At 42.7% G+C, this 16252-nt stretch overlaps 1 protein-coding gene across 1 annotated transcript in view; it reads right to left on the bottom strand.

The window, feature by feature from the left end:
* The window catches only part of LOC126162753 (probable chitinase 10), a 375310-nt gene that overhangs the window by 18504 nt on the left and 340554 nt on the right, over nt 1-16252 (bottom strand). The window contains exons 11-13 of the mRNA XM_049919434.1: nt 10312-10466; nt 7151-7291; nt 2298-2445 (exon numbers count right to left, since the gene is read on the bottom strand). Of these exons, the coding sequence (XP_049775391.1) occupies nt 2298-2445; nt 7151-7291; nt 10312-10466 (444 nt within the window). The remainder of the gene's footprint in view (nt 1-2297; nt 2446-7150; nt 7292-10311; nt 10467-16252) is intronic.

Raw genomic sequence — 16252 nt, 5'->3', positions numbered from 1 at the left:
GTAAGTGGGTAGTGCATACGAATTTTTATAGTCTTTCTCAAGCAAAAACGAGCCATGGCTTGTTGTTCTACGAAAAACTGGTAGTTGTATTTTCATATTACCCACACAGTATGCATTGTTTTGTAAATTATTCATAGTATAAGTCCACGAGCAGCTTGAAGCGTAGAGTATTTTCGCTGATGTCATTTATATGAAAGGACTTATGAGACTGAAATTGTGAATCCTGTGTCAGTTCACCTATTTACAGTGATTTTAGAACTGTAAATGTACATTCATTGGGTGGGCCATCTCTACAACAATCTAAGGATTTAATAGCGATTACTTTTATTAAAGAGAGAAAAAAACTCCACGTGCAGTGTTGACCCACCCTGCTACACTTAACACAACTTCAAATTGATACAGTATTAAAAAATAAAACAAAGGAATTTAGGGGATATTCATTAAATACGTTCATAATAATATTAAAAAGTAGATGAGGATACTTCGTAACACCGAACAAATCAGTACTGAATACGTACGACTATACTTTGTCAGAAGAGTGCCATGAAATACGTACACTCCTGGAAATGGAAAAAAGAACACATTGACACCGGTGTGTCAGACCCACCATACTTGCTCCGGACACTGCGAGAGGGCTGTACAAGCAATGATCACACGCACGGCACAGCGGACACACCAGGAACCGCGGTGTTGGCCGTCGAATGGCGCTAGCTGCGCAGCATTTGTGCACCGCCGCCGTCAGTGTCAGCCAGTTTGCCGTGGCATACGGAGCTCCATCGCCGTCTTTAACACTGGTAGCATGCCGCGACAGCGTGGACGTGAACCGTATGTGCAGTTGACGAACTTTGAGCGAGGACGTATAGTGGGCATGCGGGAGGCCGGGTGGACGTACCGCCGAATTGCTCAACACGTGGGGCGTGAGGTCTCCACAGTACATCGATGTTGTCGCCAGTGGTCGACGGAAGGTGCACGTGCCCGTCGACCTGGGACCGGACCGCAGCGACGCACGGATGCACGCCAAGACAGTAGGATCCTACGCAGTGCCGTAGGGGACCGCACCGCCACTTCCCAGCAAATTAGGGACACTGTTGCTCCTGGGGTATCGGCGAGGAACATTCGCAACCGTCTCCATGAAGCTGGGCTACGGTCCCGCACACCGTTAGGCCGTCTTCCGCTCACGCCCCAACATCGTGCAGCCCGCCTCCAGTGGTGTCGCGACAGGCGTGAATGGAGGGACGAATGGAGACGTGTCGTCTTCAGCGATGAGAGTCGCTTCTGCCTTGGTGCCAATGATGGTCGTATGCGTGTTTGGCGCCGTGCAGGTGAGCGCCACAATCAGGACTGCATACGACCGAGGCACACAGGGCCAACACCCGGCATCATGGTGTGGGGAGCGATCTCCTACACTGGCCGTACACCACTGGTGATCGTCGAGGGGACACTGAATAGTGCACGGTACATCCAAACCGTCATCGAACCCATCGTTCTACCATTCCTAGACCGGCAAGGGAACTTGCTGTTCCAACAGGACAATGCACGTCCGCATGTATCCCGTGCCACCCAACGTGCTCTAGAAGGTGTAAGTCAACTACCCTGGCCAGCAAGATCTCCGGATCTGTCCCCCATTGAGCATGTTTGGGACTGCATGAAGCGTCGTCTCACGCGGTCTGCACGTCCAGCACGAACGCTGGTCCAACTGAGGCGCCAGGTGGAAATGGCATGGCAAGCCGTTCCACAGGACTACATCCAGCATCTCTACGATCGTCTCCATGGGCGAATAGCAGCCTGCATTGCTGCGAAAGGTGGATATACACTGTACTAGTGCCGACATTGTGCATGCTCTGTTGCCTGTGTCTATGTGCCTGTGGTTCTGTCAGTGTGATCATGTGATGTATCTGACCCCAGGAATGTGTCAATAAAGTTTCCCCTTCCTGGGACAATGAATTCACGGTGTTCTTATTTCAATTTCCAGGAGTGTAGTATTAGTTTCCATCCCTGTACAGCAAAGAGCTTAGTGATTTTTAAAAAAAATTATCACTGTGAGTGAAAATTGTTCTGAATCTGATCAAAATATTTGACAGAAGAACGTTTTGATGTTGCTCTAACACGAATGATCATTTTGTTTGATCCTCTGCATCTCACAATCAACTAACGTTATGAATTTATAATACTTCAAAGGTAATCATCATTTGTTTGGATGAGAAAAATGTGTACAAAGCTAAAAGATTATCAGCTTATCAGTGTAGGGGCTAAGAAATTGGTGTCGCGCTGTTGGTTGACCAGCAGGAGGTACTCACGACGGTGAGCTTCTTCTGGTAGCTGGTGGCGCTCTCCAGCGGGTACAGCGGGCTGTTGTGGCCCACCTGGCGCTCCCACTGCCCGTGGAAGTCGTACGTCATCACGTTGATGAAGTCCAGGTACTTGGAGATCTCGGGCACATCGTACCTGGAAGGGAAATGGTCGCTCGCATTAACACATTTCACCGAGACTTGGAACTACGTACATGAACATTCATCGTGTTGAGGAACTATTTCCATGGAAAATGAAATACGTTCTTCATCCAGGACTTACACTAGACCAAAACTAAATTGAAAATCCCATCAACGCCCCCCCCCCCCAAATTATTAAGAAAGTCCACAATATGTCTCAACCACCAAAACTACAAACCAACTGAGGAGGCAGGCTAAATCCCGTAGCATTAATTAAAACATAAAAGACCCTCCCCTCAATCCATCGTCACCAACGTTAATTTTGCACAGAAGTCAGCTCCATCCCATATACACTGATATCCAAAATTAAAGCAACAAACCGCCATTTCTCCGTCTTGTGTCTAATTCGTGGTAAAATCGTACAAAATGTCTACAGATGTCCGTACAATCGTGTTCTGCACGGAAGGTGGCATTCCGGTTAACGGGCAACTACGTCAACTATGACGTCAGGGCACCTATCAAGCGTGGTAGTGTCTGCTGGATAATCCCACATCTACAATCGTTATGCACGCAGACACAGACGGAGCAGTCTGGCATAGAGAAGACGCCTACCAGACTCTACAGTAGAGGGCCGTAAGAAGAGTGGAAGCAGGACGGTCGCAAACTGATGTGGTCCGATGGCTTAATGTGAATCGTTCTGTTGTTTCTTGAATGCCAGGACAATTTATAGAGACCGGAAGCGTATCCAGAGAACTAGGGCAGGGCCGACCACGTGCGATATCAAAAAGAGAGGACCGTTATTTGGCTTTAAGGGCACGGTGGTACTGTCTTAGTACTGCACGGTAACTGGCATCTGACCTCGCAGCATCCACTGGGCCTGTTTAATCGAGGCAAATGATGTACATAAGGCTACGGAACAGGAGCCTTTATTGTCTGAAACCATCTGCATGTGTACCTCCGATGCATCTTCACAGAAGGGAACGTCTAGAGTGGAGTTGTCAACGTGCGACCTGCACGGTCGAACAGTGGACCAATGTTCATTTCGCAGACGAATTCTGACTTTGTCTGGAGAGTGATTCTCGACGCATTCGCATCTGGAGCGAACGCGGAATACGATTTTGGAATCCAAACTTTGTGGAAAGAGATCGATCCTTAATGGCGTGCCCAGGGAACACCTCTTCATGAAATTCTGCGGGTGAATTGGAAAGGTTTAACTGCTGTCAAGTATCGAGACGCGATCTTGGGACCTCATGCGCGGTTGTTGCGAGGTGGTTTGGGTCCACACTACGTATTGATGGACGATAATGCTCGACCTCATAGAGCACTGATGGCTGATGTTTTCTTGGAAACGGAAGATACTGCACGTATGGCGTGACCTGCTCGCTCTCTCGATTTGAATCCCATAGAGGACGTCTGCGAAGCACTAGGGAGACAGGATGCATCACGTCAGCGTCCATCAGCCACTCTAGAAGACTTGTGAGCAGCTCTGCAGGAAGAATGGGCGTCATTGCCTCAACATGAGACTGATGCCAGCACTCACGGCATGCCCTGTCGTTGTCAGGCCTGTATTTCTGCCAGAGATCGTAACACCCCATGCTGAGCAGAATGACAATTGTCGGAATGTATTTGGAAATCCGTTAAGTTGGAAAAAACGAAGAACATTTGTGTCTACCGTTCGCATATTGTAATTGTTTACATTCTGTATTCTTTACGTTGTTTATACATTACTGTTACCTGTTTACACTGTTTTGTAGCAAAATAAACACAACCTTGCAAAATTTCCCTTTGTTGCTTTAATTGTGCACACCAGTGTAGTTACTTTTCCACTAAACGTTGGGGGAGATGAACTGTCATCCAGACTTTCGCATCAAATTGCCCTCCACCATCAGTGTCCTGTACCAGATCATACAGTTCGTAAATTACTTCCGATATTAAGTACATCTTTCTCTGTCCCCTATCTTCTGCAATTTCAGTAATCAATGCTGCGCAATATCAATAATCTATACTGCGCAAACAGACTCACTTCCACAAAACCCCGTAATTCCCCCCCCCCCCCCCCCCCCATTGCGACGCATAAGTTTGAAATTTCAGACAGCAAGGTATCGACGACACACGCAAAAAATTAAAAAAAATGCCATAGCTTACAAGTTCATATGAGGTGTGATGAAGTTTGATGATGTCACATTAGCACCAAATTTCTTCACAATTCTGCCCAACGTCACTGTGGACGTGTCGCACAATAGAAAGGACGTCACAGTCCCCTTACTCACACTTCACCCCTTCCTTTGACGTATCTGCCATGGAAGTCAGAACTACGGCACCCAGTTTCTTATTGTTGGCCGAGGAAAACATTTCAGACACACCATCGCTCAGAAACAGCACGAAACGGCCTCAGTGGATGGCATGAAGAGCGTGAATGATGCCACCCCTTTCCCTTACGTTAAATTTCCACGAGACTTCGTAGTCCAGAATGACAGTTCGCAGTGCGATGAGGAGCAAGAAGACGTTTTTGGTAACCCTTGACACTGCTTACTCCCTCGGTCGTTTGAACCATTCTGCGAAGACATAGTGGGGCTGCATCCCGACTGAAAGTGATCTCACTACTTTAGATTGCAGCGCGACCGCAGTTTTTGCTTTTATGTACGGTTTAGAACGACTAGGGACAGTTCAAAACCGTTAACGGATTCTGAACGTGAACAGAAGCATCAAAGGATTATTACATTTTTTCGGCCCTTCTTGTCCTTCTGTGGTGCGACAACAGCTGAGTTCAACATTAGCGTGTGCCTGAATAAAATGCCAAAGGATCCCTCTAAGACACCACACCCCTTCCCCCTATTCCCAGTTCGGCAACATCCTCAGTGCCACACACTCACCTTTGTAGAGCAAGTTAAAAATGTACCTGTCAGAAATATCAACACTAACTCAGTCTGGCGGGTGCTCTAACGCTTGAAGGATAGGCAACCGCTTCGACACGTTTCGGTTGCGTTTGCCTACCTTCAGGTTCTAGAGCAGCTGCCAATTAAGAGGGCTATGACGATCTTTCCATTGTGTGACACGTCCAAGATGGCGTTAGGCAGATCTGTGGTGAAATCTGGTGCTGTAAGTAGGATGTTTAGGTTTTTATATTGGTAACGCCACGTAGCGCTCTGTATGAAAATCACTGGCTGTGCTGTGTGCAGTCTGTGGCTGGTTGGCATTGTTGTGATATTCCCTCATATGAAACGTCCCCTTAGAAAAATTAATGAATTACTGTGCTGACCTGCCTTCGATACAGACTAAGGGTATCTTCATCAGAATATAGAGAAATTTATGAATTACTGTGCTGATAAACCTCTTACATTATTAGATTTTCAAACAGCTGATCAAAATTGAACGTACTCAGACATTTCGCTCTTTACTTATTCTGATCAAAACTAAACTGACACACAATATTTTTCAGCGCAACGCAATCTGACTTTCAATAATCCCTACAAAAACATGGCCCTGACTAACGATAACCTATACCTTTCATGAATCACTTACCTCACAAAAATCTTCGTTACTCGAACTACTGCAATACAGCGAACGCAGATACTGCCAGCTAAATAAAAGATTCTAACTACTGAAGTCACTAACTACTGATAGGCATAGTTAGCAAATGAAAGATTTTGATGGAGAACAAACAATGTATTTACCTTAATAGTGTTCAAAAGTCATAATATATATATATATCAGTTCATGACATCCACTCATACAAATTTACTGTCTTTGATGGACACACGTCCACATCATCCGCTCTCAAAACTCCGCCATCTTTCTACCCACATCCACCACTGCTGGCGGCTCACCTCCAACTGCGTAACGCTACGCGCTGTTCACATGCAACTGCCCAACACTACAATAGGGAATATTACAACAATGCCAACCAGCCACAGACTGCACACAGCACACTCAGTAATTTTCATACAGAGCGCTACGTGGCGTTACCAACATAAAAACCTAAACAGCCTACTTACAGTGCCAATGTGACGTCGTTAATCCAGTTCACAGCTGACATGAATTTCTGAGCCCTGGCTTTTTTTTGCTCATTTGTCGACACCTTTCAAGCGTCGGCGAACCATAACAAGACGTCGCAGTGCGCCATACTTTTGCATCATCGCATAGGAAGGTTATGGGCAGCTTTGAGCCAATACGATAGTTACAAAGTTCCGAAAAATGATTCTTTAATTTTGTTGCGCAGTGTATTTTATTCCCCATTCTTGAGAATATTGAACTGTGTGTCACGCCGCTTCCATCTCCGTACACGCCGTATCCGTTCCCAAAGTAATTTTTATCACTTAGCCTCCCTCACACGATGTGAAATAATCCTTGAAATTTACCGATCGTAAGCTATGAAGTGATGCTCCAAGGCATCTCTAATATTACACACACCAAAACACCCAGATCCTATACATCAGTTCATTGTCACACATGTACAACCGTCGTTTTCCGTATAACGCTGACGAATCTCACTTTTGTATGCACAGATCCCCAAGAAACACTGCAAGGAGATTGCACCAGGGGTTGCCGTTAGCGGCAGACTTATTGTGACTCTTTGCCTTCTTCCATCCCTACAACTGACATATAACTCATAACCGACCATTTTACCCAGTTTCAAACATGATGGCAGGACACTGTTCATTACACGACATGACAAAGTAGAGCAGTTGTCTGTTGCGTTACGCTGTAAGTTCGGAACTCACCCTGCGGCAATGGCCTCGAAGCTGGCGGGCACGGCGGCAGACAGCAGCAGCCGCGGCTGCTCGGCGGTCTTGGCCTCTCCCTCGAACGCCATCCGCAGCTCCTTCAGCAGGCTCACGTACGCCGCGCGGTCGTCCGCGCCCCTGCAATGCAGGCAACACTTCTTACACTGCGTACTCGCGTAGTGCATATCTCCTAGTCATACCACACAAATAGTACAGCTCGATCCACAAACGGAGGCGGTTCGCACATGTCGAGGCACGGACGGGGATTGCATTGCTGACGATTCCAAGCTACAGACGCAGTACGCGCATGCGCGTGATTTCTGCTAGAAAAAAAGCATACATCCTGCAAATTATGTCTCTCGCTTACTTATGCAGAATTTGTCTCTTACAACCACAATTAACAATGACAACTCGCAACATATGAAATCGAAATTCAGTAAACAATTGGCTACCATCACGTTTAATGCTCGCATTAGCTACAGCATTAACAGCAGAGCGCTCAGAACCTACTGAACACTCATTGGCTGTCTGAGCATACGTGACGTAGATGCTCAGAACAAGCCGAAACTGACCGCCAATGTTTGTGATTCCAACTGCAGTATAAACGAAATACACTCCTGAATAATGTAGTCACAATGTTCCCATCAGAGCTTTATTACATTCATTGTCAATTAAACCTTCATTTTACTGTGGACAGATATGTTTGAGCTTCGTATCAATTAAATTTGAGATTTGTAACGATTAATGTGAAGTTTGTAAGCATTAAATTTGCATATTTTGTTGTGATTGTATTTACGCATAACCAGGCACAGTGAATACATGACTACGAAATTATTAATATATTAATGTTAATTTTTACTTAATAGTAACTTTGATGAATAATACATTATTATTTATTATTAATTAATATATTATTAAGATAATAGTTAACACATTACTAAAATAAATTACAAAGATCTGCCTGGTGCAAGTGGGTCCAAGTATACAGAACAGATTTGTAAGAGATGATAATTGAAGAACATAAAACTGCGGTCAGATATATGCAGCGAACGAATGTTGTAGATTCCCACCTCAAGAGAAAACGAATTAGAACTGAAGAAAAGTGGTCAGTAGTTTGGAAATAACAGCACTCTGGTCGATGGGAAAATTATTGTTAAAACCAAAAATTAATTCAGAAATTATTATTTACGTGGTACACAAATGGCTCAAATCGAGAGAGAAAAATTCTGTGCGCTGTTCTTTCGTCTTGCATTCCGAGCTGTGTAAGCAATAACATTTCACAAGCAAACACAATGTTTGGTTTCTAGATGCAGTGGAGGGAAAAACCACCACAGAGAGACAAGTACGCTGTAGGAGCAACATTGTGAACGTACACTACTGTAATGATTCACTTGCTGTCCTATATGAATAAAGTCACAGGTTAAATGTTTCTTCCCATATTAGCAACATAATGTACAGATATTATTTTCTAGTTGCAGTTGTCAAGAGGGCCTGCTAAAAACTAATGCCTCCGAATTTTTGACGTGAAAACTCTTAAAGCGTTTCAAATTAAAGGAACGTTATTAACATTCTACATCAGTATTCTTCACGTCTCCGTATTTTTAGCCTTCTGCCGCTATAGGGCTCCGATTTGTAACATGGCGGTGTGTTACTTAACGATGTCGGTGCGTGAGAAATAGCGTCCAGCAATCGAGTTTTGAAATCGAAGAATTCCTCCATTAATAGAGAACCCTCTGCTTCAGCATGACAATGCCAGATCACACACGAGCGTTGTGACATCTGCAACAATCTGACATCATGGATTCACTATCGTCGATAGTCATCCACATAGTCCCGATTTTGGTTCATCCGATATTCATCTGTTCCCAAAACTTAAGTAACACATTCGAGGACTTCACTTTGATAATGATAAAGCCGTGCATGTAGAGATGAAATTGTGGCTCCGTCAAAAACGATGGTGTTAAGAAACTAGTCTCTCGCTAGGAAAATGTGTTCGTCACTAGAGTGACTACGTTGAGAAATAAATACGTAGACATGAAAAATAGAGATATAGACTGTTAATGACGTTTGTTTTATTTAAAAATCTTTAAGAGTTTTCATATAAAAATTCGAAGGCATTACTTTTCAGCACTCCCTCATATATTCATGTACGGACGCCCTCATGAAATGTTCAAAGAAATCCGTATGAACGTCAGGTAAATATAAATGCGCTACAATAATTGTATTAGCCAGCAGATAATGGCAGCTGAAGACTATTAATAGTAAGTACAGGCACGACTGACAAGCACAACCAGTACGGCTTACCTTTATTACTTAATATTATTTTCAACCTATCAATCTTGTAGACTTTGATGGTACTACATAATTGTTGTTTATGGATGTTTAAATATATCTTCAATGTCTGTAGCCTATAACATGAAGAAAGTATCTCCAGTTCAAAAATCATCAAACGATCAGAAGTTGATACACTCCGAAACACGTAATTAGTATACAATAGCACTTCCGATTTCACGTGAAATTTGGTGCTAGTTTATCACCATTAGGTAACGTGACTGTTCAAAAATTCTTTCTAGGGTTGCGGAATTTCATGCATTGTTATATGACGATTTGTTTTTGGTTTGTGTGCGCAGATTTTAGTTTAATTATAAGATAATGTACAAAAGAGGAGAATTTTATAGCATGCACATTAACATTAAACTAATAAGGGACTTGAGTTTAGGATGCTATTTCACCACCAAACACTGCACCTCCGTCCACCAGTTACGTGATACACAGCTTGGTAAACCTAAGAATAATTCAAAATTTATCTCAAAACATTATCGAAAAAATGAACTTCTGGCTGATAAACAAGTGATGTGGTTAAGAGACTAAACAGTATTCCACTAGCTGAGACATTAAGATGGAGATTCTCTATTGTAATGAAGAGAGCGTGCTTTTTAATCGTATTTACAACTAATTCTCTTATATTCACAGCCTTGTGCAAAATGTATCTACATGTGTCCCTTTGATACCATTCTTCCATGTCCTTTTCACCACCAAACTGCACACATTAAAATACTTATTTTTAGAATGGTGTCTTCGTTTCGACTTACTGCAACTAATATGTATATATAATCGCATCGATTTCTCTTGTCACAAGTCACTGTTGTGACGCGTACCTCGGGTACTCCCAGTCAACGTCCAGACCGTCAAACTTGAAGTCTCGGAGCAGCTCGATGGCGTCGTACACAAACTGATTCATCCTGAACACATTCGATGTCAACTCCTTAAAAGGCGTCGATCCGAATGCCCATCCTCCGATAGCGAGCAGCACCTGAAAACGACAGTACACATGTTTACTGACAAACATTTTCCAAATTATCTAATCGAGGCAAACAGATTATTCGCAATGTATTTGGAAATACTACTTAAGTAACACTGTTTCACAGAAGCTGTTCTGAAAAGTAAATAAAAATCAGACGTTAACACAGACGCACAACAAAACAGTTATCATTTATTTAAATTACTCTAGATACTATTATCCCTATTAATCCTGTGTGTAGCTTTCTTAGGATTCTGGAAAACACCGATAGCTAAATGACGCCACTTGCCCTTGCAGCATTGTAACATATTTTTTGGAATTGTGGAAAGTGAAGAAGAGTTGAAGACCCTCTAACTGAATGTGAAAGAAGGAAGTGCAAAGGTTCATTTAATACTGAATGTCAAGAAAACTAAAATTATGACAACTATACATATCACATCGGGGCATATAGGACGAGAACAATGGAAATGGTTTCTATGTTCAGTCATCTCAGCTCCCATATTTCTGCTGATGTCGACTGCAGCCATGAAATCAAGAGGCACTTGGTAGAAAGGCAATGTACAACCTTGATAAAGTTTTGAGCAGTACACACATAACTTTAACAACAAAATCCCGTTTATTAAGGGCTATAGTCTTTCCAGTTGTGATGTATGGAAGTGATACCTGGACCACAACAATGGCTGAACGGTGTAGTACGGACAGCTGTGAATTGTGGTGTTGGAGGAAACTCATCTGAGTTCCATGGACCACAAAGAGAGGGAGTAGTTCAGTATTACAGCAAACAAAACCGGATTTCTCCCTGGAAGATCTGAAACAAAAAGTGTCTTCTTTGGGCATATCATGTCTTCTCATGATTCCCTGGAAAAGACGTTAACACCGGGGAAGATCGATTGCACAAGAATTGGGCGACAAAAGATCAGATGGATCGATAGCATCACAGAAATAATGGATTCCAAACTGGAAAGTCTATGGGGGAGAGTGCGGAAAAGAAGAAATTGGCGAGCTTCAGTACTACAGAGTCAGAATCGACTAAAGGAATAGAGAGAGTGAGAAAGATATATGGTATCCTGAATGGGCTGCTTGTTTATTTCGGAGAGTTAGAAATTTTCCTAGTTTTGTGAATGTCTCAAAGAAAACAGAGTCTATTATACTAAAACTGTTGTACGATGGCAGCTATGCAAACAGAACTTTTGCTTCTCGAAGAGTTCACAATCTTCATGGTCAGTTTTCTGTCGGTGCTTGAAACTCAAATTAAACTAACGAAATATTTGATGTAATTACCTACAGTTAATGTTATGGAAGTGCGAGTCTCATACGTATTAATAATAATTGAGGCCTTAAGAATGTCGATGAACTGCTGAAATCTCAAATTCTATTGCAGCACTGATAGCAACAGGTAATGCGAGCCCACATCCGTATATCGTCTTTAATAACAGCTTCAGAAAATGCTGAAGGATGTATGGGTACACAGGGCTGGATAGGACGGAAGGATAGGATTTCGCAATGGAGCAGAACATAATATGACTGAAATAAATACTAATTAAAATTTGTCTGATTAGGCGGTATGGAGTGAAAGTTCAAAGATATTGCTACTAATTTGTTATAGGAGTGATTCTTGCAAAGAAAACATCATTGGAACTGCAATAATAGTGATCAGCCACTGTAGCGACATCTCTTGTTCAACCTTGTAAATCCTGATTATGTGGTTCGCCTGTTCCACATGGATTGCGCCGCCTACGTGCTTCATGGCTGCTCGGTCACGCTCCGCCGAAAGAGAAGGCGTAATTTCTACAGATCCCGAGGCCGCTACGTTTCCTACGTTCCGCAACGATAAGCAGTACGCGTTTCATATGTCATGTAGTTTCCTTTATGTACAGTACAAGTAATGAAGTACATGACCTTGTGAAACTGAAAATCGTGTTTAGCAAACATGATCTGGAAGTAGGTACGAAACATTGACAGCAACTGAACCGATATACGTTCTCTGTTGTCAAATTTTTGAGCCTGATATCTCTACAGAGCTTCAAGAATTGCAAAACTAAGAGTGTAAAGGTATATTTCATCACCACATTTTACATGGAAGCGGAATATATTTTTGTGATTTTATTCCTCACTCAGACTGATATATACAGGTTGTTCCGAAAAAGTGTCTAATACTTTGAAAGGTGGTAGCACTCATCGAAACAAGAAAAATAAGACCAAATACACAGGTCCGAAAATGCATACTTTTTGAGATAGATCCAATAAACATCGGCCCGGAAATGCATAGTTTCTGCGACAAACATGTGTTTACAGGAGGTGTTCAACGTGGCGTCAATTCATGAGAACGCACCCTTCCGCCCTTCCGCCCTCCCTCCAGCATAAGAAATGATGCACCGGTAGGAACAGGCCAAGGTTTTACCCCCCCCCCCCCCCCCCGCCGTCCATTTCAGCTGTCCTGAAATGTCTAAGTCAGTTGTTCGCGCACATTATGACGAAAGTGTGCTGGTGCGTCATCATGCTTGAACCACATTTGTATTAGTTGCTGCAATGGCACAGCCTCCAGCAACGTAGGCAGTACATTAATGAGAAAATCCAGATAATGCGCCCCAGTTAAACTTTTTTGGTAGCACGTATGGCCAAGTACACCTGCCCATACGATGACTGAGAACCGGTGTTGATGCCCTCTTTCCTGAATTGCTTGGGGAATTCCATCTGCCCATACGTGCTGGTTTGTTTACGAGGTACCCGTTTATTCGATTTTGAACTTTTCCATGAACTAATCACGAACCGATTCATGTGTGGCTGAGACTTGTGATTCTATTTAACCAAACATTGGTGACAAATCAGGGGTTTCGATGTTCCTCTCTCAGCAGCAATAGCTGCCTGATGTGGCGAGTAACTCCCGATAGGGCGGCAACCTTCTTAACTCAGCAGCTACGTGGACTGTATAAAAATCCGGCTTTACATTCTCTCTGATACAAGAAAAGGGAGAGCATGCAGTCCGACAGAATTGAAAAGCCATAAAGAGGACCTTGTGCCATTCTTGTGCTTCTTTCCGAGACTAAAACTGATCGACGGGCACCATTCACCATGCATTAGATATTCGTACCGTTTATGACAGCCACGGCGTGAGAGCGACATGGGAAGTACTGTATCACATGCTACTGGTACGTCGTACAAAATACACTACGCTGTTATTCCAATGATCACTAGTATGAACTCTGATCTTATCCTTTTCCCCATATTCCTGTAAATTTCTGGCTGCGTCTCATAACAATCTAATTTTTCAGTCCAGTTTTGACGTTGTTCTTTTCTTTTGGACGATTTAAGCCAAACATAGGAAATTCTAGGCCCATATCCGTATCACCACTTGAAAACAGGCTATTCCCGGTTTCCGTCGCGAAGAGCTTATACAAACAGCTTGATAAGCAGATTATGCCTGGGTGCTAGGATGAATAATATATTTACTCACCTATCAGTTAGAGACCTGTATCTAGACTGACACGGGTCAAAGTTCACGATAATAGCGGGATGAAGGCTACAGTGAATATGCCCAGTCGCAGAATACTGCTGTTCCATCTGAGTAAACGGTGCTCGCACTAAAACCCTATCATATGGTGTATTCGCACTACAAACGTGCAGTGGCTATGGGTTCCTAGTAATATTCCACCACCATTCATAAGATCACAGTGATTGCTGAACGTGTGTACAGTTATATAAAACAATCTAGAATTACCGATTCATTCAGAATTTTCCTTATTAGAACCCCCACCGACTGAAAATTGTAGGAGAGTCATTTCAAATTGGTGCCTGCTTAATCGGATTGGAACTGACCAGATATGCAGCGTTGCTGCACCAGTGGGAACGGAAGCCCACTTCTCAATATGACTGTGGTGAAGGGCAGAAAACTGAACTTCACACAACAACTGAATGTTCCCACAGAACATTCAAAGCAACCTTCAGAATTTGGCATCAAAAGCTTCTATCTGTATTTCAGATCTGGACTAAGGGCTATGAATCCACTATGAAGCTGAGATTGGATATATCAGTCTAGAAATGTATACAGGATAGTTCAGGTGCCCTGTCTATGAGGCCTACAACCCCTTCAAATACCACGTACAAGATTTTCATATTCTCTGGCTCACTAAACGCAAACTATTAGTCCCACAGAAAAAAATGAACAAGACGTTTTTGTAGGAAATTTAATGTAATTAAATTTTGTATTGGGCTACATTTTCGTTAGAGGCAGTAGTTTTCGAATTATTCAAGAAAAACATATAAAACCGACCATTTTCTTGAACAGCTCAATAACTGTGTCCTGCAGTGAAAACGTATGCCAGCACAAATTTTTAATTGCATTAAATTTTCTACAAAAAGGTCCTGTTCATTTTTTCCGTAGGACTAATAGTTTGCACATAGCGAGCGAGAGAATATGAAAATCTTGCATGTGATTTTTGAGGGCATTGTGGGTTGCATAAAACCGGTAGACAGGAGCAACGGAATCACTTGTACATTTGTTGGAAATAACTGCCTAGATTTTTTCACCTGTCATCATACGACAAATAAACGAATGAATATTGTCTTACTACGAGGTGCCACTGACTTCAGTATGAAACAATAAAAATCCATACGAAATGAAAACATTTCGAAGAAATTAAAAGTCTAAATTTGCAATGGTCAGTTTTTATATACTGTGAACAAAAAGTATCACTTGAGAGTCTGTACTTTTAATAACGTCTTTTTTGAAACAGCAGTCTCTTATTGCATTGACAATACGTCAAAATTTATAAAAGTAAGTATTAGATTAAATTCCTATCCAACTGGGCTCAAATTTCCTTAACAAGAAATGTAGTACTATTTCAGCAGGTTATTGGTTACAGTGTACCGTAGACGCGTACTTGTTAACTGAAGTGTTCCACCACTTTTAGATGCAATACTGCACTCGTCTCCAGAGTAACGATTTTTTCAGGCAGCTTCGGACAACCTCGTAAATCTTGAAAAGATTGTACAATTCGTTGCTTTTCTCCTTCAGCCGTATCAAAGAGACTACTGTATACTTCACTTTGGAGATGCTTCACAGACAGAAAACTAATCAACTTGGGCCATATCAGCTTATTAGATGTGGTCTTACATCAGCAGCAAAATTTGCTTGTGTCCCTACACACACGAACTATATTGTGAAGAAACTACATATCACCAGAGACCTTTCCAAGTCTCAAACATCTATGATGTATACAGGGTGGTCCATTGATAGTGACCGGGCCAAATATCTCACGAAATCAAACGAAAAAACTACAAAGAACGAAACTTGTCTAGCTTGAAGGGGGAAACCAGATGGCGCTATGGTTGGCCCGCTAAATGGCGCTGCCATAGGTCAAACGGATATCAACTGCTTTTTTTCAAATAGGAACCCCCATTTTTTATTACGTATTCGTGTAGTACGTAAAGAAATATGAATGTTTTAGTTGGACCATTTTCTTCGCTTTGTGATAGATGGCGCTGTAATAGTCACAAACGTATAAGTACGTGGTATCACGTAACATTCCGCCAGTGTGGATGGTATTTGCTTCGTGATACATTACCCGTGTTAAAATGGACCGTTTACCAATTATTTCGTGAGATATTTGGCCCGGTCACGATCAATGGACCACCCTGTATATGCAGACTGATGCAACTATAGCAGTTTTGTTCCAAGACCGAGATGGGAACCTGGGCCCCTGCTCACTAGGCAGATGTGCTAACCGCAATACCTCCATATCATCCTGGCAGAGTGACTTTGCGCAACTGCACAGACCCCCCATATCACGCCTCCCTCC

This window comes from Schistocerca cancellata, chromosome 2, assembly GCF_023864275.1.
Source record: "Schistocerca cancellata isolate TAMUIC-IGC-003103 chromosome 2, iqSchCanc2.1, whole genome shotgun sequence".
NCBI classification, from domain to species: Eukaryota; Metazoa; Arthropoda; class Insecta; order Orthoptera; family Acrididae; genus Schistocerca; species Schistocerca cancellata.
The sequence above is the reverse complement of the archived record's forward strand: the minus strand, read 5'-3'. Positions and strand labels throughout refer to the sequence as shown.